Source organism: Thamnophis sirtalis, unplaced genomic scaffold (genome assembly GCF_051295495.1).
Source record: "Thamnophis sirtalis isolate CommonGarterSnake01/CBP01778 unplaced genomic scaffold, rThaSir2_p1.2 scaffold_2, whole genome shotgun sequence".
Taxonomy (NCBI): domain Eukaryota; kingdom Metazoa; phylum Chordata; class Lepidosauria; order Squamata; family Natricidae; genus Thamnophis; species Thamnophis sirtalis.
The window spans coordinates 69,410,123-69,434,323 of record NW_028261382.1 but is presented as its reverse complement, the minus strand read 5'-3'; the positions used below and the strand labels follow the sequence as shown (position 1 = coordinate 69,434,323).

Below are 24,201 nucleotides of genomic sequence, written 5' to 3'. Positions count from 1 at the left end.
CTAGCATCTTGTTGCACAGACAATTTATAAATAACACATTACAAAATAAGCTAAAAACAAACACAAAGTGCAACAATGGAGCTTGAAAGTCTGTCTCTCTTGTCCACTTCATATACAAAACCCTTCATCTTGAAAACCTGCAGTCCATGATCCCACCCCCCCACCCCCTTGCTGTGTCTTTCAGATATACTTCTATGCTTTTGAAGTTTTCCGCACTGCCAGGCTTGAAGAGCTGGTCATCCCTTATGTCACTTTGGGCATCGGTCTCTGCGAATTTGCCTCCGTGATCCTGTGCGTAAGTACAAATGTATTGCTTGTTCATTTTGTACAATTAGCTGCAAAGAGAAAGGGTCAAGGAAGCAGCGTCCCAAGAGAAAAGTCGGGTGGCAGTAGCTGGATCAAGGCCTTGGTGGGTTGGAATCCGCTCCTCCAGACAGATGTCTTTCAGTCAGAAGTCAAGGCAGGAGGTGGCAACAAAGTCAGGCCAGGCTCACTCACCTACTGCTGTGCATGAGGCAAAGTTCCTTGGATGAGCTTCTGTTTGGAGTGACCATCTCTTTTGCCCTAGAGCTCCATCATTGACCGCGTGGGCCGGAGAGTTCTGCTGTGGGGCGGATTTGGGATGATGGCTTTCACATTGGCCCTCCTCGTCATCACTCTGTCTCTCCAGGTAAGCAAGTCCCACCTGACTAATTCCTGGCTTTCTGTATCAACACCTTTTGGACAATTCTTTCTTTTTAATTCACCTTTCTCTAACCGCAGTATTATCTTATTAAAAGGCTTCTGTTTATTGTCCCACTTGCCACAAACTGTCACAAAAGTTTTTACTTTACTAGTAAAAACGTCCATTGACAATTTAAAAGATGAGGTTAAAAAAAAGCTTGTGCTTTTCACCAAAGGTTTCACCAAAATTCAAATTCAGAATAGAGCTGGAAAGGACTTTGGAGGTCTTCTAGTCCAAACCCCTGCTCAAGCAGGAGAGCCTATACTATTTAAGACGTGACTATCCAGTCTCTTCTTAAAAGCCTCCAGTGCAGAGGTGTATGCACATACTGGGAAAGTGGCTGTCTGTTTGCGTACCCATAGCGCAGTGGCATGGCCACGCCCCTGTACTGGTACTCTCTCCTGGCCTGCCCCTGTTTGCAAGGTGCTTCTCAAAGAGAAGGAAGGAAGTGTGGGGCTTCTTCAGAGGATCTGGGGCAAGAGCAGCACTGAAGCCCTTTCTGAAGCATCTGGAAAAGGTACACAGAGGTCTGAGTGGGGGGGGAGAAGGAATTCAAACTTCATGCTTGTTTGGGCAAGGCAACGGGGGAATGGGGGGTGGGTGGCAGAGAAGCTGCTATCAAGCCACTGGGAGAGATATCCAATCCAACTTCTATGTGCATGCAAGTGTGCGTGCATGTGTGTGTGTGTGTGGGTGTCTGTGTGTGGGTGTTTGTGTGTGAGAGAGAGAGATGGAAGGGGGTGGGAGAGAGATATCCAATTCCACTTCTCTCTCTGTGTGTGCATGTGCATGTGTGTGTGTGTGTGTTTGAGAGAGGGGGGGAAGGGGGTAGGAGAGGTATCCAATCCAACTTCTCTGTGTGTGCGCACATGTGTGTTTGAGAGAGAGAGAGGGAGGGAGGAAGGGAAGGGAGAAAGAAAGAGAAAGAAAAAGAAAAAGAAAGAAGGAAGGGAACTTACTTTTTAGCAAAGGAGAAAAATGCTGTTGCTTTAAATTGGAACTGAGCATGCCTGGATGTGGAATTTTAAGAGTTGAAGTCCACAAGTCTTAATGCTGCAAACTTTAAATTAAAGCTTTAAATTGAAAAGCTGCTCGGAACAACAAACTGGTTAGATTATGTTATATGGGACTATGTTTTTGAAGTTTTGGGGTTTGTGCAATATGGGCTTTATGTTTCTAAAAGGGTTTGGATCATTCCCTGCTTGTGAATGGAGCCAAACTTTCTATAGGCTCATTATCTCATTATCTCTATCTGGCAGGAACACGGAATGAGTCTCAGGCAGGTTTTTTTGTTAGCAAAAAGAAAGAAAAACAGCATAGCAATTTAGGACTAGAAGTCTACTCGGAGGTCATCTAGTCCAACCCCCTGCTGCAGCTGGAAATCTTACATTGTATGGATTATTTTGGTCACTCTAACAGAGAGGAAAATTGCCAGAAAGGAGAAGGAGTTTACTAGGACAAGGCTGTCATGCAGAGGAAGGCAGAAATAGTCCTTGACTTATGATTACAATTGAGCCCAAAATTTTGGTTGCTAAGCAAGAGCGTTGTTAAGTGAGTTTCCCCATATTTTACCCAATCCATGGCATCTCCTGTTGAGTGACATCAGTTGGCCACACCCATCCAGTCACATGACTGCCAAGCCACACCCACAAAATAGGCCACACCAGTGACGTGCGGTGAGGCACTGACGTCATCGCAATCTTTTTATTAAATGCCTTCGTAATACAGGGCGTTTTAATAAAAGGATCTGCACCATTTCGTCCCATCCTTGCGCATTTTGAAGGGTTGGCGGGCAAGAGGGTATCACCGAGGACCATATGAGGTGACCCCCAGTGGCCAACAACAACAAAAAAAGAGATTGGGGGGAAGCAAGGAGCTGAGGAGTTCCTTGTTGTGTTCTCCACAAGGGACAACAGTCCCTATGAGTGGGGAGGGGGAGGAGAGAGAGAGAGAAAGATGATGATAATGATGATGACAATTAAGTATTTTCAGTTGGACAATATAATACGTTATCTAAAATTATAAATAATCTTATTTTCCGATGCATTTTTTGTACCTTCTGGCAAACTGCAATTTTCTTGGCAAGAGATCTAGCTTACCATTGCTTTCGTCATAGGTCTGAGAAAGTTTCTTCCTTCCTTCCTTCCTTCCTTCCTTCCTTCCTTCCTTTCTTTCTTTCTTTCTTTCTTTCTTTTCTCTTCCTTTCTTTCCTCCTGATTTGTTTCATTCTCTTTTCTCTCTCTTCCATCCTCTCCCTTCAGCTCTCTTTCATTTCTTTCTCCCTCTCCCCCTTTTCTCTCTAATTTGTTTCCCTCTCTTTTCCCTCTCTCCCATTCTCTCCTTCCAGCTCTCTTTCATTTCTCTCTTTCTCTCTCTCTCTTTCTCCCCTCTCTGATGCTGAGGAGAGCCACACTGTGCAGGAGACTCCTCAGTGTCACACTCAGCGCCAGCTGCGGTTCCCTCCATGTTGGCTTTGTGTTCCCTCCCTGCATCCAACCAGCTGCTGCTGCTGCTCCCCATTCCCCTCCTTCCTAAGCCAACATTATTATTATTATTATTATTATTATTATTATTATTATTATTATTATTAATATTAATTAATTAATTAAAATTTATATGCCGCCCAATCCCAAAGGACTCCGGGCGGCTTACAAAAAAGAAGAAGAGGAAGAAAAAAATAATAAGAAAAGACAGATTTAAAATCACAACACATGTATTCGTTCTAATCGGGGCTGGACTTCAGCAATGAGGTCAACAGCCCCAGGCCTGCCGGAATAGCCAGGTTTTAACAGCTTTCCTGAAGGCCATGAGAGTGGGTAACGTCCGGATCTCAGGAGGTAGCTCATTCCAAAGGGTCGGAGCAGCCACAGAGAAGGCTCTCCTCCGGGGGCCCGCCAGCTGACATTGTCTGGCTGAGGGCATCTGAAGGAGGCAGCGGCTCACGCTGATCTGAGTCTAGCGCTGAGGAGTCTCCTGTACAGCGTGGCTCTGTGAGATAAGCACAAGAAAAGAACTGGAGCTCTTCTCCTTTGACACCCGTAGTGCCCAGCAATAAAAGCCGCCCCGATCCTCCCTCCCTTCCTCTCCACAACCTTCCCCCAAAAGCTTTTCCCCAAATAATACCAGCAGCCATTTCATCTCCACCAAAGTAGATATATACATACACACACACACACACCAAACAATAAAAAAAAAAAAATGGCAGAAATGGAGAAAGAAGTGAGCCCTCCAGAAAATAAAAGAAGCTGGAAGCTGGCTCATCCTGTAAAAAGGGAAATCAATGAAGAGATAAAGGTACATCTCTGCACTCCCCCTTTATTGTCACTGTATTGCAAGCAAGAAGGGAAGAAAAAAGGAAACGAATCACAGGAAGAACTATGAGGCAGGAGAATTGCGTGCCTCACCTACCTCTGTACTTTTTAGGCTTTTAAGCCTCGCTTAATTCTGCTTGAGCGATCATAAAATGCCTAAAAAGTCAGACTAGATGAGGTACGCAGTTTTCCTGTCTCATAGTAGAGGGTGCTTTTTTAGAGGCTTTTTTAAACAGTTAAACAGAGTCATCCATGGTGAGGCAGCAGCCTCACCTCAGATTTCGCCTTTTTCCTTTTACATTTTTTTCTTTTCATGATGAGAGCGATGAGGCTGTGCCTCACTTGCCTCACCTGACTGCATGTCACTGGGCCACACCCACAAAATAGGCCACACCCACAGAATAGGTACCATGTTTCCTCGAAAAAATGATGTCCCCTCTGACCAGGCAGAGCGCCACTCACCAACCTAGCGGTATCCTGAAGGCGCCAAGCCATGGGAACTGGGGGGTGGGGCAAAGGAGCTCGCGTTGCTTGGCACTTTCAGGATACTGCTAGGTCGGTGACTGGTGCTATGCCCAGCTGGAGAGGAGGGTTGCTGGGCATCTGGTCTCTTATGAGCAGGCTCCTGAAGAGCTGGTCACACCCTCAGGGGGAACAGCTGTGTTGCGCTGTCTCAGCAGCACAACACAGCAGCCATGAGGTGACCATGCTCATGAGCAGCTATCCAACAAACCACCTTTCCAGCCTGACACAGTGCCATTCACTGACTAGGGGTATCCCGAAGAAACCAAGCCACATGAGCGCCTGTTCCCCACTCCCCGGCTCCTGTGGCTTGACACCTTCGGAATACCCTTAGGTCAGTGAATGGCACTCTGCACAGCTGGAGAAGGGATTGTGCAAGCGGATGTTCCACACCCTGCTCGTGAGACTCCCAGCCTCACCATGCCCTGGCCTATACAGCTAGATCTAGAATGATAGAGATATAGATAGATAGATAGATAGATAGATAGATAGATAGATAGATAGATAGATAGATAGATAGATAGATAGATAAAGACAGCACTATAAAGAACTAACTTAGAAGAGAGCATTGCATAGTAACTGATATATTCACAAACAGATTTTTTATAGAAGCCAGGAAGAACAACAACAGAGAGTAACGGAAGAACAGGGAGAAGGTAGTAGGGAGGAGGAAGAACAACAGAGAGAGGAGGAAGTGAGACCAAAAACAAGGAGCCAAAAAAGAAACTAGAGTTAATAAAAAACAAAGACAGGTAGAGAATTAGGAGGATGGAAGAAGAAATTCAATTATTGTCAGTAAATATTAACGGTTTAAATTCGCCAACAAAAAGAAAGTGTATCTGGGCAAAATTAACAAAACAAAAGGCAGATATAATATGCTTACAGGAAACACACATTGAAAAACAAGATATAAAATCACTGGAATGTCCTAAATTAGGAAAATTATATGCAGCCTCAGCAGAAGAAAAGAGAAAAGGGATAGCTATATATGTTAAAGATGGGATAAGACAAATTTAATTTATGCAGACCCAAAGGGAAGAATATTAATGATAGAGATATGGATAAATCAAAAATCAATACTACTGGTAGCAATATACGCCCCAAACGAAAATCAGAAGGACTTTTATAAAAAATTACATGAAAAAATTAGAGAAATTGGAGTGAGGAATATCTGCATAATAGGAGATTATAATGCTACTATGGTAGACAGTAAAAAATACATAAGTGACAAAAAAACTAAAAAGAAAAAAAAAGTATTACCAACAACCTGTTTTGAGATGAGGAGATGATGGAGGAGCTAAACTTGATAGATATTTGGAGAAAAATGGAACTAGAAAAAAAAAATTTACTTTTTATTCCAACCCACACCAATCTTGGTCATGGATTGATATGGCATGGATGAATGGGGAAATTGGGGCAGAAATACATACAATTGAAATATTACCAAATACATGGGCAGATCACAACCCCATTAAAATAATCTGGAAAGGGGGGAAAACTAGGTGAAGATGGACGTTAAAACTGCAAATATTAAAAGAAAAAGAATTTATTCAAAAATGTAGAAATGAATTGGAATTATTCCTTAAAGAAAACACAAAAGAACAGACATCTATACAAAATCTATGGGACATCATGAAAACTTATTCATGTGGAATTATTATAGCGTATTCAGCAAAAAGAAACAAAGAAAAATGGGCACAACAGAAGATATTAGAGGAGGAAATTTAAAATTTAGAAATAGAATTACATAATAAGCCACAAAGTGACAAAATTAGAAAGGATTGGATGTTAGCAAAACATAAATTAAATATATTAGACCAGGGAGAAATGATAAGGGGCCTAAAACTAAGAAAACAAAACTTCTTTGAGCAAGCAAATAAACCAGGGAGGTGGCAGTCATATAGATTGAGATAAGAAAGAGAAAAAAGATTAATATATCAACTTCAAGAGGAAACTGGTGAACTACAACATACAATAGACGGGAAGCAAAAGATTGCATACAAGTACTTTGAGAATCTGTATAAAGGGGAACAAGTAGATGGAAAACAAATAAAAGAATATCTAAATGGAGAAGAAACTACTACCATTGGACAGTGCTCAAAAGAAAGTATGTTGGGTGGCGAGAAATCAAGCTCTACACTGAGTCTGCAGAACATGCAGTTGACCCACATTATGATTCAAGAAACGATGATGAAAACGCAGGAGTCAATAACAAAAAAATCACGTGGAAATAAAGAGCGAGATGGGAGAGGTAAAAGGAGATATACACAAACTAAAAAGTTAGACCAAGTCATAAGAAAAGGGATGGAAATGGAATGCCATTGAAAGAGAAGGTGTGAGAACAGGAGCACAGAGAGAGAGACAAGGGCAAAGAGTGGACTGAGACTTATATATAAATGATAAGATGGAAGAAGAAATTAATATGTTATCAATTACCATTAATGGAATGAACTCCACAGCCAAAAGAAAAGAAATATTCACAAAACTTCAAAAACAGAATATGGATATTATTTGTTTAAAAGAGATACCCAAAAAGAAACAATATGATAATATTTTAGAATTTCCTAAAATTTGGAAACTTCATCTGGCTCTGGCACAGTAAAAGAACAGGGGTATAGCAAAAGAGTGGCTGACACTGAAAAAGATCTATGCTGATGAAGAGGGAAGAACACTATTGATTGAAATAATAACAAATCCAAAAAAATGTAACTTGCAGTAATTTATGCACTGAATAATAATCAGAAGGAATTTTACTATAAATTGCATCAGAAAATAATAGTTAGGTCATGAAAACATATGCCTAATAGGAGATTTCAATGCAGTGGTAGATACTAAGAAAGATTATATAAGTAATAAAAACAACAAGAAGAAGAGAAGAACACTGCCGAATACATTTTTTGAAATGACGCAAGATACGTGGAGAGAGTTAACCCCAAAAAAGAGTCAATATACCTTTTTCTCAAACTTCCATAACTCTTGGTCAAGAATCGACATGGGATGGATGAATTCAGAACTGAGAAGGGACATAGAAGAAATAGATATAATCCCTTTAAAGTGAGATGAAAGGGACCAAAAAAAGATAAGGAGGTGGACCATTTTATTTATCTTATCATTAGAAGTACTACTGACACATATTAGTGTTCTGTCCCAAGCTTCTAAATTATACTGATGCCTGCTTGGCTGTCTGCCATGACTATTCCAGTCGGGATTTAGGCCTGGCTACAGCACGGAAACCGCTTTGGTCGCATTGATCGATGATCTCTGGAGAGCCAGGGATGGAGGTTATGCCTCCGTCCTAGTGCTCCTTGACCTCTCAGCGGCCTTCGATACCATCAACCATGGTATCCTTCTGCGACGACTGCGGGAGGTGGGGGTGGGAGGCACTGTCCTACGGTGGTTCTCCTCTTACCTCTCGGACAGGTCGCAGTCGGTGTTGGTCGGAGGGCAGAGATCGACCCCTAGGCCCCTGAATTATGGGGTGCCGCAGGGTTCGGTCCTGTCCCCCCTCCTGTTTAATATCTACATGAAGCCACTGGGTGAGATCATTCGACGGCCAGGACCGTCATTGCACCTCAAGCCGCATTTCTTCCTGCAAAGCCCTTCGGGCATTAGGCGGAGCTCTCGGGTTGCCCAAAGGGCTTTGCAGGAAGAAACGTGGCTTGAGGCGCAATGACGGTCCTGGCTGTGGGGCGCACGCCCGTTAAACGCCTCTCTTGGTTCCCTCCTCCTCCTCCTTCTCCTTCCACAGCCTGCGCGATGTTGCTGCCGTAGGCCGAGAGCTGCTGCCGAAGCTGCTGCACAGCTGAGAGAGGGAGAGCGTGAAGGCAGAGGCAGGGCGCCAAGCTTTGGTTAAGGCAGGCAAGGGAAACCACGAGCTGAAAGGAAGTCTTGCTGGGAAGGCGCGGCAGCAGGGCTTTAAAGGGCTCCCCCCTCCCCAGCCAGCCAGCCCACCCAGCCCATTCCTCCCCCGCCACCACTGTGTCCAACAGGCCAAGTTGATGGGAGGAGAAAGTTTGGGCTGCAGAGCAGAGTTTGAACTGCCGAGTGACGTGCAGTGAGCTTCATGGCCGGGGACCGCTCTATGGCGGACACGGTGCCGGGGCTTCGGCGGGGCTTTCATGCTTGCCTCACTGGCCATGAAGCTCACCGCACGTCACTGACTATAGGAGTTATTAAGATTTTCTGTGTTAGAACCACTGTTCCCTCTAAGGTGCGCGGCTGCGCGGCTGCGCGGCCGCGCATGTGGAAAGAAACCCCCACGCAGCAGTTTCTAACTGCCGCGCAGAGATTTCTGAAAAGCAAACGTGGGGAAGTCCTTTGCAGGCGGCTACAACTAGCCGCCTGCAAAGGACCTCCCCAGACTTATTTTGAAGAGCACGGCTCTTCAAAGGGGGATTCCTTCCTGAGAGACCCCGTCCAGAAAATGCGGGGAGCGGCAGCGGAGACCCGGGGCTGCTTCTGCTGTGTCCACTGGACTGTGGGGCTGGGAAGGGGGTGGGAAGAGTGGCGGGGCTGGTGGTGGCCAGCGGTGGCAGGCTGGTTCACCTCCTCCTCCAACAGCACTGCCGGATTTCCGCCCAACACTGCGGGGGCGCCAGCAGGAGCTTTGGTGGCTTCACCTCAGCCGCAGCGCTAGGCAGCAAATGTGTTGGTGCTGTTGGAGGAGGAGGAGGAGGCGGCAGCAATAGCACCTGAGGACAGGACAAGAAGCAATGGAAACTTGTCAGAAGGAGACTCAAGCTGGAAATAAGGAGAAATCTGACAGTAAGAACAATTAAAATCAATGGAATCTTAATTCATTTGCTACAGGTTTTCAAAAGACTGGACAGCCATTTGTCAGATGATATAAAGACTCCTGCCTTGGACAAGGGGCTGGACTAGAAGACCTCCAGTATCCCTTCTAATTCTATGATTTTAAAAACCACAAGCTTTTTACAGCTCGCTTGCAACTTTACCAAATTTAATTCAGCCATTTCCTTTTGTTATTAAATGGGTATTGCTAGTTCAATGCACATGCGCTCCACTTTTAAGATGCTGAAAAAATCCCCATGACCTGCAACAAAATTCATTCTTCCACTCTTATCTTGCCCTAACTTCTGATAGGTTCCTGAAATATAGATCTATAAAATTTAGTGAAAATCTATTTTAATACAGACTCGTAAAACAGATTGGGACAAATGACATTAGTGCTTTGGGATAATAGCAGGTTTACTCTATTTGGATTTTCAGATAAAAGGTATCTTTTGTGCTAAGTTCTAACAATGTAGTTCTCTAATGTAACTATGAAACAGTCCAAATATACAATTCCCCTCAGGGAGGAATTCTGAAAGTTGAAGTCCACAAGTCTTAAAGCTGTCACGTTTGAAGACCCCTGGGTTTTTTTTCCCCTAAAGGGTTAGGGTCTTGTAAGGGTCTTGTAACAACAGCTTTAAGACTTGCGTGCTTCAAATGCCAGACTTTCTGAGCCAACATTTTGGTTGCTAAGCAGGAGCGTTGTTAAGTGATACTGATATTATATAACACTTTTAATTAAGCGGGTACCTTGAATAAACATAACTTTGAGTTTCAAATAATACTGATTTTGTTGTTGTCTTAGGTGACATCTGTGAAAAAAATTCAGGTGCTCAGGCATGAAAATATGCCGCTCAAACACTATACTTTTCTGCTCACACTGAAAAAAAATTAGAGGGAACATTGGTTAGAACCACTATCACAGAAGCAGCTTCTGTGATAGAAGCTGCTAAATCAATTGTAAGCTGAATAAGAAAAGGAAAATAAGGTGGTGTTACAATAGGAGAAAGATATGGTAAATAAAGCAACCCAAACTGTATATTATAATCCATTAAATGAAATAATAAATGTGTAAGAATAACAAATGTAAAGAAAAATTATGTGAATGTATACTTAAAATGGTATGTAAGAGAACAATTTTTTAAAAAAAATCTGGGGAAAAAAAGATTTACTGTTGCTAGGACCACTATCACAGAAGCAGCTAAATCAATTGTAAGCTGAATAATTTGGGTTTCCTATTTCCATAATATCCTCCACACACAGGATGCAAAAGATATCGTGCAGGAGGGGACAATGTCTGGTCTAAACTTTGGTTTGCTCTCAGTGGACCCTCCTTTTAATCCCACCGGCTCTTATTCCTCCCTTTTAGGATCAATCTCCCTGGATTTCCTACAGCAGCATTGCCTTCATCTTCTTCTTCATAATTTTCTATGGAAGTGGTCCATGTGAGTACAGTGAAATCAGATATGGACCTTCCTTCATTGTCTATACACTTTATTTATTTGTTTGTTTATTTAAAAATATTAGCTTTATATATTAATTTTATTCTAACCTTATCATATGCTGCCAGAGTTGCTTTTTTGTGAAATGGGTGGCCATATAAATTTAACAAATAAATTGTTTAAGTCACACAACTGGTTTCACGTCTAAATCAGAAGTAGAACTCATGGTTTCCCACTCGTTCTAGTCTGATGTCTTACTCACCACAATCTTTTACTTCTTCAATCAAGTAAAAATGTTTCTCCAACAATTTTTTGAGGAAAAACATATCATCTGGGGGGGCAAATGGTTCTTCATTCGCTTCTTGAAAACCTCCAGTGATAGAGAACCCACAATTTCTTCCACCAATTACATTTTGTCCTACCCTGGAGCTTTAGAGAATAGGTTGACTCTGTCTTCTCTGTAACAGCCCCACAAGTAATGAAATACTGCTCTCATTAGCCATATGTCTTCTCTGTTGATTTAGCCTCCAGACCCTTCAGCATCTTTGTTGCTCTTCTCTACACCCTTTCTAGGGTTTCAACATTTTGTTTGTATTGTGGTGACCAGAATTTGGTGTAGTATTCAAAATGTGATCTCACAAAACTGTACTATCATTTCACATGATCTTGAAACAATCTCTCTGTTGATTCAGAGTACTGCATTAGTTTTTGGGGGGAGCTGCAGTATACTACTGGCTCATACTTCAGTGGTACTCTACTAGGAGACCTAGATCCATCTCACAGTTAAATCTATTCTACATCTGTGCAATTGGTTTTTCTTGCCTATGTGTAGGAATTTACTTTTCACAGCACTGAAATTTACCTTGTTGGATAGGACTCAGTGTTCAAATCTCTTAAGGTCCTGGATCTTTAGCCTTCCAAACTGTTAGCAATCCCCCCCCCCAGCTTGGTGTCATCTGCAGATTTGATGAGTTCCCCTTCTATCTTCTCATCTATCGCATTTATGAAGATATTGAAGAACACTGGGCTTAAGACAGAACCTTGGGGTACCTGACTGCATATTTCCCTCCATTGAGGATGACTTGCTGAGTACATTTGGTCAGTCAATTGAGAATCCATCTGGTGGTGGTTACTGTCTATCCCATATTGTTCTATCTTTCCCAGAATATAACCTGTGTGTCAACCTCTAAAGTGTTGCCATGACTATTATCAGGTTGGCATTCGAGGGAGGATTCCATGCATATCTTCGGCCAGAGTTGGATCTCATATTTCTACAACCTAGTTCGTGAATATGATGTATGGCACATGACAGAAGGGAGGAGATAGAGGAGTAAAGTTCAAACGCAATTAAGTGAAAGCCAGTTTTGGCTCCACAGAAAATCAAGCCAAGATGTTGATCCTAATAAATAAATGTTTTTTGTTTGAATTTTGTCTTGAGGCTCGTAAATTAACTAGGCCATCTCTTGGGAACTTCACAAAGAGCCTAAATTGACTTTTAAAAATCTATCAAGATTTCCGGGTTTCCTGAATCCTGAGCTCTCTGAGCACTCCCCCCAATATTTGGGGTGTTTGGAGGGAAAATCAGGCAACCATGGCACAAGGTGGATTATCAGGAGAAAGTCTGAATTCAACTGGAGGAAGTCAGCCAGCCCCCACCCCCATCAGAGTTCCACACTTCCATGCTGTGATATCTTCCCCAGCAGCAGAAGCAAGAAAGCATGAGTACTTTTGGAAATTAACCTCTAAGGCAGCTGAAGTAGAGTTCCCTTATTCCAATTCCCAGATAAAGGGATGGTATAAAGCAAGCTGGCAAGGGTGGACTGGAGGTGGGACTTGAAACAAGTCAGGCTCCCAAAGCCCCAGATGGAATCCCTAGGGAGTGCAAAAGAGCAATTGAGGGAGGATTTTGACCGGGCCACCCATCATGCCGTCTAAAAGAGAGGGGAGAGACATCTGATCCTGTTGAAGGGAGGAGATGCAGACTGGAGCGCACCCCCTCCCCCTCCCAATAGAAGGAGAAGGAGCCCAAAATGGCAACCAGTGCCTCTCCCACGCACCAGGCAGGCTGCCAAGAGCAGGCAACCTCCATCCTCTTTCTGAATTAGGGGTGAAGAAGATGACCAGCCATATCAGGCGCAAGCATAGAAACGGAAAAGCAAGGGAATGGCTAGCAGCCCTCCATAAGAGGAGAGCCCCCCAACCGCAAGACATAGATGACTTCCTGCAACTGCTAGAGGCCAGATTTGAGGAGGTGGAGGAGGACCCATATGCGGAAGAGGAACTCAGCAACCTAAAGCAGAGGGGCCACCCCATCAAAGAGCACATCTGTGAATTTAGGAGGGTCAAAGGAAGGCTACCCCCTTAACCAGAGCGACTGCTGGTGCATTTCTTCAGAACAAGCCTGGACAAGCAAATGGCCCAGGTAACCGCATTCTGTGACATCCCAAATCAACTCTCTGAGTCGTTCCGAATAGCAACAAAAGTCGACAGCAGGCTGCACGCCAACGATATGAGAAAGCAACCAGATACATAAGAGAGGTCAACCTGACCTGAAACCACCCAGCTGGTGGGGAACCACAGCACCACAGCCGGCCCTGAGACCAGCCCTCCCTCAAAGTCTGCTGAAATGCTACAGATGTGGGGGGATGGGCCACATGTCAGCCGCATGCCCAACCCCAGCCCCAAAACCAAGGCCAGATCCACCACACAGGGCACGACCAGAACAAGGGCCCAAATGGACCACCAGCATGTCCAGGAAAGCTCTCCAGACTGCAGAGGCCTCTTCCCCCGCAGGCGAAAGTGGTAGAACCCCAGGCAACGACAACCAGTCACCAGAATCATATGACAGCAAGGACGAGGGAGAAAATGACCCAATGGTGAGTGAATCAATTCACTCCTTTTTCCAATGTGCCTCACAGCCCCAAAAACAGGAAACCAGGGGGATTTTCAAGCCCTAATAGACTCAGGCTGCACAAGGTGCTTGATCAACCTAACCACAGTTCTGAAACTGGGGATCAGAGCAAAAAGACTGGCCCACCCAATCTGGTTCGAGCAGGTCAATGGGTCCTTAATGGGAGGAGCCTATGCCATCCACCTAACTGAACCAGTGAGGCTAGAACTAGCGGATCACTGGGAAGTAATCCGATTCATAATAGCCACCAAAATGACAGATGCGGTCATACTGGGACTTTCAGGAGCTTGCAGAAGTATTCAGCGAGGCTGAATGTGATGTTCTACCTCCCCACCGGGAGAAAGACTACGCCATCGAAATCATCCCCGGGGCAAAACTACCTAAGCCCAAACTGTACATCATGACACCCCGGTAAATGCAAGAGATGCGCAAATACATAGACAAAAAGCTAGCAAGGGGGTTCATTGAGCCAGCCAAGCCACGGGTCATGGCACCAGTCCTCTTCAAAGAAAAAAAAATAGGACTATGAGATTGTATGTGGACTTTCGAGGGATAAATGGGGTGTGCGTATACAACCTATACCCGCTCCCCCTCCTAAAGGACATGCTATCTCATCTGACCAAGGGAAAAGTCTTCACCAAACTAGACCTCAGAGAAGCATACTACTGAGTACATATCAGAGAGGGAGATGAGTGGAAAATAGCATTCAGCTTCCCTTAGGGAGTTTTCAATTCAAAGTGATGCCTTTCAGACTGCAGGGGCCCTCAGCGGTATTCATGCAGTTAATAAACAAGGTGCTGCACGAGCACCTCTACAAGGGGGTCCTCGTCTACCTAGATGACATCCTTATCTACACTGAGACCATGGATGACCACGTACCCCTGGTCTGCAAAGTACTGAAAAACTTCTGGCAGCCAACCTGTACATCAAAGTATCAAAATGTGAATTCCACCATGCATGGTTAGACTACCTGGGTTACTGAGTGTCAAATGAGGGAATAGAGATGGACCCAGCCAAAGTACAAGCCGTCCTAATCTGGCAGCCCCCTTGCACCCGTAGACAGCTACAAAGCTTCCGAGGTTTCACAAACTTCTACAGGCAATTCATTCCCTCTTTTGCAAAGATTGCCAAGCCCCTGACAGACCTCAAGATAGGGAGCCCAGGAACGAAACCTCATCTGGGACAGCCCCTACAGTGGGACTTCACCTGCCAAGAGGCATTCAAAACACTAAAAAAATGTTTGTAAAGGAGCCAGTGCTGAAGCATCCTGACCCTGAACAACCCTTCATGATCCAAGCCAGCCAGCGACATGGCAGTGGGAGCAGTGCTACTCCAAAGAAGCAATATAGCAATAGCAATAGCAGTAGACTTATATACTGCTTCATAGGCCTTTCAGGCCTCTCTAAGCGGTTTACAGAGAGTCAGCATATTGCCCCCAACAATCTGGGTCCTCATTTTACCCACCTCGGAAGGATGGAAGGCTGAGTCAACCCTGAGCCGGTGAGATTTGAACCGCTGACCTGCTGATCTAGCAGTAGCCTGCAGTGCTGCATTTAACCACTGCGCCACCTTGGCTCTTTTAGCAACCAAGGAAACTTACAACCCTGCGCCTACACCTCCCGCAAGCTCACAGACACAGAGAGATGATGAGACACATGGGAAAAGGAGGCTTTCACAGTGAGATGGGCACTGCTAACCTGGAGATACCTGTTGGAAGGGAGCCAGAAACCGTTTGAAGTCTGGAATGACCACAAAAATCTGGAGGCGCTTACGACCCCATGGAAACTCTCACCCAAACAAGTCCGATGAGCTCAATACTTCAACCGTTTTAATTTTGTCTTAAAGCACATTCCAGGCGGGAGGAACTTTCTAGCTGACGCCCCTCCCACATGCCTCAGTACAAATGCGAATGGGAGCATGTAGTAGACGCCATCTTTCCCTCTACTCAAACAGCTACCCAAGTAACCACCAACACCATGACCAGCAAAACCAACCCACAAGCGACCTAACCACGAGACTCAAAACTGAACTGCTAGCAGACCCCTGGTTCCAAAACAACCAACACATCTTGACAAAAAGAGATGCCCTTGCATGGAAGGAGACAAAACTCTACATTCCAGAATCCCTACGTACCCTAGTTCTCCAGAAGACTCACGATGCCAAACCGGCAGGCCACTTTGGGTTCCTAAAGACTTTACACTTAGCCCGGATGCCATTCTGGTGACCTGGCATAAAGAAAGATGTGGATAGTTACATGAAAAGTTGCACCATCTGTGCCACAATGAAGAGACAATGGAACCCCCCCCCCCCCCGGACTTGCTGCAAACAGTAGCAGAGCCAATGAGGCCGTGGGAGGAGATCGCAATGGACTTTATAGTAGAGTTGCCAAAAGTGGGGGAAACACGGTGATTTGGACTGTAATAGATCTGTTCTCCAAACAGGCGCACTTCATACCCTGTAGTGGACTACCCTTGGCTCACAAGCTGGCTAAACTGTTTGTGAAGCATATCTACCAACTTCATGGAGTACCTCGAAGAATTATCTCATACAGAGGGGTCCAGTTCACGGCTAAGTTCTGGAGGGAGTTCCTGCAGTCCATTGGGTCATCTCAGGGTCTTAGTTCAGCTTTTCACCTGAGTACCAATGGGGCAGCAGAGAGACTGATGGTAGAGCAGTACCTGAGGTTTTACGTGAACTGTCAGCAGTCCAATTGGGCAGACCTTTTATCCTTTGCTGAGGTCGTGTACTGCTGTTCATAATAGCACAGTAGCACAGGACTCACACTCAAAGTAGTGAGCAGCATGGACTTTGTCCCAATGCCTCAGTATCCAAGGGACACCCCCCCCCCTCAGCTTGACTGATTGGATGTTGATGCTGAAAGCAACTTGGGAAAATGTAAAAAAAGCACTGGCTAAAGCAGCACAAACCTATAAGAAACAGGCAGATAAACCTTTGCCCAAGTTCATCTGGTGCACCAATTGTGGCCCTATTTGGACTGGGAGGTGCTTCTAATGGTCACTCATGCCCTTGTCACTGCAAGGCTGGATTATTGTAACGCGCTCTACATGGGGCTACCCTTGAAAAGCATTTGGAGACTGCAGTTAGTTCAGAATGCGGCCGCGCGGGCGATATTGGGTGTGCCGAGGTACACCCACATTACACCTGTCCTCTGTGAGCTGCACTGGCTACCAATTGGTCTCCGGACTCAATTCAAGGTGTTGGTTATTACCTTTAAAGCCTTACATGGCTTAGGGCCAGGATACCTTCGAGACCGCCTGCTGCCACATATCTCCCAGCGGCCAGTAAGATCCCACAGATTGGGCCTCCTTCAGATGCCATCAGCCAAACAGTGTCAGCTGGCGGGCCCTTGGAGGAGAGCCTTCTCTGTGGCTGCTCCGACTCTCTGGAACCAGCTCCCCCCGGAAATCCGGACCATACCCACTCTCATGGCCTTCAGGAAAGCTGTAAAAACTTGGCTGCTCCGGCAGGCCTGGGGCTGTTGACCTCACTGTTGAGGTCCAGCCCTGACTAGAATAAATGTATGAGGGTGTTTGTTGTTTTTAAATTGTTTTCTTTTATTATGTTTTTTTTTCTTATATTTTTTGTAAGTCGCCTGGAGTTTTTCGGGATTGGGCAGCATATAAATATATTTAATAAATAATAAATAAATAAACACTGAGCTCCACAATGGCTATTCCAGGTGGGAGAGAAGGCTTACCTCTCCACAAAATATTTGAGATTAAAACTGCCTAGCAAGAAACTGGGGTCAAAGTTTATGGGATCATTCCCCATAGTAAAGATCATCAACCCAGTCACAGTGTAATTGAAACTGCCTCGATTGTTGGGAAAGATACATCTGGCGTTTCATAGTAGTCTCTTAAAACCTGTGATCGGATCCACTCTGCGATCACTACCCCAGGAGCCCACAGTCCTTATGGTCATTGGGGGCCAAACCCATTATGAAGTTCAATGAGTCCTTGATTCGAGGTGGCACAGAAGACAACTCCAATACTTAATCAAGTGGAAGGGCTACCCCTTATCAGCGGCATCTTGGGTAAAAAGTAGGAATATCCAGGCTGATTGCCTTATAGCAAAATTCCATGCAGAAAATCCAGGCAAGCCTGGGGAAGGAACGCATCCCTAAATTATATACCTATACTCAAATTGTCTTTGTGTCACACAGATCACTTTTGGGAAGTTAGGGTAGCAGATGTCAACTTCTAAAGTGTTGCCATGGCTATTATCAGGTTGGCATTCGAGGGAGGATTCCATGCATATCTTCGGCCAGAGTTGGATTTCATATTTCTACAACCTAGTATGATGCATGACAGAAGGAAGGAGATAAGGAGTACAGTTCAAACGCAATTAAGCGAAAGCCAGTTTAGGCTCCACAGAAGATCAAGCCAAGATGTTGATCCTAATGAATGAATGTTTTTTGTTTGAACTTTGTCTCGAGGCTCGTAAATTAATTAGGTCATTTCTTGGGAACTTTACACTGTGGTCTACTTTGTCAAATGCTTACTGAAGTTCAAATATGCTAACTCCACAACATTTTGTTAAATAATGCAATAAGATTCATTTGGTATGATCTGTTTTTAACAACCATGTTGGTTTCTAGCAATAACTTGCTCTATTAATAACTTGCTTGTTTCTAGGTGGTTGCAGATCTGTTGCTTGATTATCTTTTCCAGGATCTTCTTAGGTATTGATGTCAGACTGACTGGTCTGTATTTTCAAGGAACATTTGAACCACTTCTGCTGTTTCCAGTCCTCTGGCCGTCCTTTTACGCTCTGGGATCTTTGAAAGATTTCGGTCAGTGGTTTCAAGATCACATCTGCCAACTACTTCAGATATCTGGGATGTCATCCATCTAGTCCTGATGATATGAACTCACCTAGGGTGGAAAGGTGTCGCCTTATCTTTTTCTTGCCTGTTTTGACTTGCTTTCCTTTTCTGTCTTTTACAGCACTGTTTTTGATAGGCTGGACTGTTTTTTTCCCTTTTGTGCAAAGAGAGATGCAAAGAATGAAGTAAACCATTATGTTTTCTCTCTTCTGCTCATCACCTCCTTACTATCTTCTTCTGCTAGGTGACCAATCATTTCCTTGACTTTTTTGTTTCTTACATGTTAAAAGAAACTTTATTTTGCAAATGGCAAATGGGCACTACTCAATACCTGAATAAAGGGAAGGCCTCCATCTTCTTTAGCAAGGGTTCTCAACTGCCTCATCTCAAATACTTTTTTCCTGACATTCAACCAGAACCTACTTTTATGTAAATTGTACTTTTGTCCTTTCAATATTTGAAGGGCCTGGTCACACACCCCTTCAATCTTGCCTTCTCAAGATAAATACAGCTGCTTCCTCTCATCTCTCTTTATCAGGGCTGAATTTCTAGTTCTCCAATCATATTTGATGTCTTTATCTGAATCTATTCCAGTTTGTCTGGAACTTGAAAATTTGGGAGCAAGAAGAAAACAGAGTTAAACAAAATTGAACTATTCATGCCCATGATTTCATGTCCTGAATTTGCCTCTTCTTCAATATCCAAGATTCTTTTTCATTGCCAAGTGACATATTTTTCATTCAATGTCTGTGCATTTCAGCAACAACAACTTTGCTCCTTATTCTAATAAATATGATTGGAGTTTTTTCCAGTCCTTTTCTGTAACAGGTGATTCTACTTGATGTTAGATACTGATGTAGATGACAACTGCACTTAAAGAGAGTCCAGATGCAATTTCTCCCTGGAATCCATGCCTCTACCACACAGGCTTTGTCCTGGCTTCTACAGCTATTTATGCCCCCTCACCAATCTTGAAAAAGCAGCTTTGCTCCCAGAAAGTGCATTTTGTGCAGCAGATTATTATTATCTCATATTGTGGCATGGGGGTGATGTGTCTTTCACTCTCCCGGCCACCTTGGGGGCAGAGGTGGAATACTATGTGTAAGATGTTCATACAGAAGTGTGGGGACCAGAATCTGGACTATGAACTATAAATTTAAATTAAGTGAACAACATACAGAGATTAGAGGGTGCCGGGAGCAATCTCAGCAAGCTGTTTCATGCACTGAAGGCATGGCCACACCCAGGGCTGCTCAGGAGCATGGAACATGAATCCTGCAAGGAGAGAAACTCTTGACATTCTACAGCTGTCTCTTCTTTCAGCTGGTGCCATCTTCTCTGTCATGGTGGAGATTTTCCGTCCTGATGCACGACCATCTGCCCTTGCCGTGGCCGGCTCGTTCAGCTGGTTGGGTCTCTTCATCACCGGCTTAGCCTTTCCCTTTGTGGTGGTAAGTAGGAATGAAGGCCATGAGCCCAAAGGGAAGGAGAAATTAATTAAAATAATAACATGAATCATGTATGTAATGACAATCTTGGTGATTGATTTTTAAAGCTGATTTCCAATGCACCATTTCAAAACATTCATATTATTCTTAATTTCAGAGAAATGTGTTCACTTTAAAGAATATTATTTGGATTTACTTCTGCTGTCCTTCAAGAGTCTTAAAATAGCTCAATATAGCATTTTTTTTCTGTTTCTTTCAATTATTTCCAAAGAGGGTTCCCATTCCACCCCTCTTCTTTGCCCCAATGAAGACTCTTGTTTTCCCTTCCTTCTCTCCCATTTTGACTTTCGAGCTCCAAGGCACTATAGGGAGCATCATTCAAAAGGGACCTTTCGCCAAAGGGGCCTAAAGGAAGTAGAGAAAGGAGGGAAGAAGGAAGGGAAAGGAGAGGAGGATGGAAGGGAGAGAAAGAGAAGGAGAGATAGTAGGAAAGGAAGAGGAAGAGTGGAGGAGAGATAAGGGAAGAAGAAAGAGATAAGGAAAGGTGGGTGGAAGGAAGAAAAAGAGAAAGAGAGAGGGTAGGAAGGGGAAGAGAGAGGGTAAGAGTAGGGGAGAGGTAAGAGAAGAAAGAAGGGGAAGGAGAGGAGGAAGGAAGGAAGTAGAGAAGGAAGGGAGAGAGAAAAGAAAAGAAAGAGAAAATAAGGTGGTGTCATAATGGACGCTAGGGATGATAAACAATACAATCCAAACTGTACCCTATAATCTCTTAAATGGAATAACAATAGTATAAGATTGGCTAAGAAAAAGAATAACCATGTGAATGTATACCTAGAATTGTATGTAAGAGAATAAATGATAATAAGAATATATAGCAGATTATAGATAAACAATATTTGGTTATAAATAGCTAAGTATAAATAAATATAGAATTGTACATAAAAATGGATAATGAATAAAAAGACCATGAATGTAAGATAGAAAGGTATAGAAAGGGAAAACACTAACTGCAAAGAAACTGATACGGAACTGCTGTATGATATATGATGGAACTTCTTGTTCCTATGTTGTCTTACGTCACGTGTTTGTTTTTGTTGATGTGTTTATGTGTGTAAAATAAAAACTTTAAAAAAAGGGACCTAACTGACCAGCACTTGAGCCACTCCTCTGGATTAAAGAATTGACAGCCAAAAATCACCAGAAGAGCTTAACCTTCTCCCTCTGCCTCTCTCCTCTGCCTACTTCTCTGTTCTGCTTTGTTGCTCGGAGGAAGGTTGAAAATGTCTTCAATGCTTCCTTCAGCCACCAAAATTTTCTACCAGTCCTTTAGGTTCCTGCCTCCAGAAAGGACCTGTGCTGCCCCCAACTTTCAGCTACACATCCACCCATGTCCAGGCCTTCCTGAGCTCTTTTAAATTTGTCCAACCTCTTTTTAGTTGGAGCCACTGAGCACATTGTCCACTCCTTCTTGGAGACTATATGATGGGTAAAAAGGACTTTCTTGTTGTCCAACTCACCAGTTGTCCATCAGATTCACTCAGTGGCTTGGATTTAATTAGGTTTTCAGTTCTCCAGTGCTACAGTACCCCCTACAGCCCCAAAGAACTATGCAGGGGAGAATGTGGTTCTGGGAAGGGAGAAGAAAACCAGAAAGTGTCCTGATTTCATTCAGAAAGTCCAGAATGAACTGAGGATAAACAGAATCATCTTTACCCATGGGAAATTCTTACCCTTCCTAGAGTCTGACAAGGCCTCAATTACACCTCAGGTGCAATGACAATAAAGTAAACTAACTAAACCTCTGCCAAAAATACTCATCCTGACCTCTGATTTTCTTAGGAGGCCCTTGGCCACTACTGCTTCCTTGTTTTCTTTGGTGTGCTCATCGGAATGGGACTTTTCACCTACTTCTTCATTCCAGAGACAAAAGGGAAGTCCATCCTAGACATCACAGAAGACCTCAACAGGATCCATCTGGGGAAGAGGCGTACATTACCTGCTCTGGAAAGCAGCTCTGCCCCCAGGAGCCACAGCCTTTGCACCAAATTATGACCATAGCATGGCAAATTCTGCAAAGACAGGCTTTGATGCCTAAGCCAAACAGAATCATCAGGGTGAACGAGGAGAGGAGCAGGGAAGGTTCTCCTGATGGATCAGGGCAGCCGGGGAGAAGACCTCAGACACTTCCCTCCTTCCATTGGATCTGGAAAACCAAGATGCTTCATCAGACATGACAGGCACAACTATGAAGCTTCTGGGATCTACCACAAAAGCCTTAACTTTAAAAAACCCTAATAACACAATGTGTGTATCCTAAAATTATATATAATATAAAATATTATTACCATTTGATTATATTTATAGACCAGAGTGGATGCAATAGACCAGAGTGGATGAGATAGATGAATTCTGAGCAGGCTTTGGCAGGATGAAGGCACTTAGTTGCTGATTCTTTACTTACAGCAGAGGTGGGTTCCACCAGTACAAGCGTACTAGGAGCAGAAATTGGTGTACATTTGCATACCCATAGAGCGGTGGCATGGCCACACCCCTGTACCGGTATGCTCCCTTGGCCTGCCCACATTTGCAAAGTGCTTCTCAAAGAGAAGGAAGTGAGGGCGGGGCTTCTTCAGAGGACCTGAGGCAAGAGCAGCATTGAAGCTCTCTCTGAAGCAGCTGGAAAAGATACACATAGGTCAGACGGTGGGGGAGAGAAATTTAAACTTCATCCTCCTGGTGCAGAGTGGGGCTTTGGGCAAAGGCTGGAGGGAAGGGTCCTGGCTTGCTCGATGGGGGCCTGGGGAGGAAGTCATTTTCCCTCCCTGATAGCTGGATAAAGCTGTGCAAAAAGCCAGCCCAGCTTCACTGACTGCAGGTTTAAAAAGGCAACATGGCTTTCTACAATCAAACTAGACTGGGGAGGGGGAGCATGAGCAAGCACTGGGGAGACCACAGCAGGAAGGAACAAACACTTTCCCTCAGCCCCATTCTTTCGGAAGGCTCTGATCGGCTCCCCTCTGGCTTCTCTGCCTCTCCACTCATCCCAGCCTGCCAGCAGGAGGTGAGTGGGTGGGATTTATTGCATTCCAGGCATTTCCCACCTGAACAGCATGCTGCATTTGCAATGGGGGAGGTGTTTGGGCAAGGCAATGAGGAATGGAGGTGGCAAAGAAGCTGCTTTCAAGTCATTGGGGGAGATATCCAATCCAACTTCTGTTCGTGTGCGTGTGTGTTTTAGAGAGAGAGGGAGGAAGGGAAGGAGGAAGGGAAGGGAGAAAGAAAGAGAAACAAAAAGAAAAAAGCCCTATTTGAAGCAGCTAGAAAATGAACGCGTGGGTTGGAGGAGGAGGAAGGAACTCAAATTTCATCATTCTGGTGCGGTGCGGGGCTTTGGGCAAAGGCTGGAGGGAAGAGTCCTGGCTCGCTCACGCTCTCTCCTTCCCTAGTGTAGTTTGATGCAGATTGCAGTCAGTGAAGCTGGGTGCCGGTGAGGGCTGGCTTTTTGCATAGCTTTATCTAGCTGTGTGTGTGTCTATGCAGGGAGAAATGTACAGGGGCCTGGGGAGGAAGTCATTCTCCCACCCAACATCTGGATAAAGCTATGCAAAAAGCCAGCCCAGCTTCACTGACTGCAGGTTTAAAAAAGCAACGTGGCTTCCCAGCAGGAAGGAAGCCAAGCAAAGGAGCATGCTGTAGCACACACACTTTCCCTCAGCCCCATTCATTCGGAAGATTCTGATCGGCTCCCCTCTGGCTTCTCTGCCTCTCCTCTCACCCCAGCCTGCCAGTAGGAGGTGAGTGTGTGGGCTTTATTGCGTTCCAGGCATTTCCCACCTGAACAGCATGACACATTTGCAATGGGGGAGAGGTTTGGGTAAGGCAACGGGGAAATGGGGGAGGGTAGCAGAGGAGCTGCTTTTAAGTCATTGGGAGAGATATCCAATCCAACTTCTCTGTGTGTCCATATGTGTTTGAGAGGGGGTAGGGGGTAGGAGAGAGGGAGGGTAGGGGTGGGTGGGAGTGAGATATCCAATCCAACTTCTGTGTGTGTGTGTGTGTGTGTGTGTGTGTGTGCGCGTGTGTGTGTGTTTGAGAGAGAGGGGGGGAGGGAGGGAGAGGGAGGGAGGGAGAGAGAAAGAAAGAAAAATAAAAGAAAGAAAGAAGGAAACTTACTTTTTAGCAAAGGAGAAAAACAAATGCTGTCGCTTT

The 24,201-nt window shown here is 44.5% G+C and overlaps 1 protein-coding gene across 3 annotated transcripts in view; it reads left to right on the top strand.

Annotated features, from left to right (window-relative positions):
- LOC106548562 (solute carrier family 2, facilitated glucose transporter member 11) overlaps nucleotides 1-23,929 on the top strand; it is a 55,780-nt gene extending 31,851 nt beyond the window's left edge. For 2 of the 3 annotated variants that reach the window (XM_087705956.1, XM_087705955.1), the window contains exons 8-12: nucleotides 185-295; nucleotides 569-670; nucleotides 10,718-10,793; nucleotides 19,871-19,998; nucleotides 21,832-23,929. In XM_087705956.1, coding sequence (XP_087562082.1) covers nucleotides 185-295; nucleotides 569-670; nucleotides 10,718-10,793; nucleotides 19,871-19,998; nucleotides 21,832-22,044 — 630 coding nt within the window. In that variant the 3' untranslated portion in view covers nucleotides 22,045-23,929. The remainder of the gene's footprint in view (nucleotides 1-184; nucleotides 296-568; nucleotides 671-10,717; nucleotides 10,794-19,870; nucleotides 19,999-21,831) is intronic. The other variant, XM_087705957.1, reaches the window with a different exon arrangement.
- The last annotated feature ends 272 nt before the right edge of the window (nucleotides 23,930-24,201 follow it).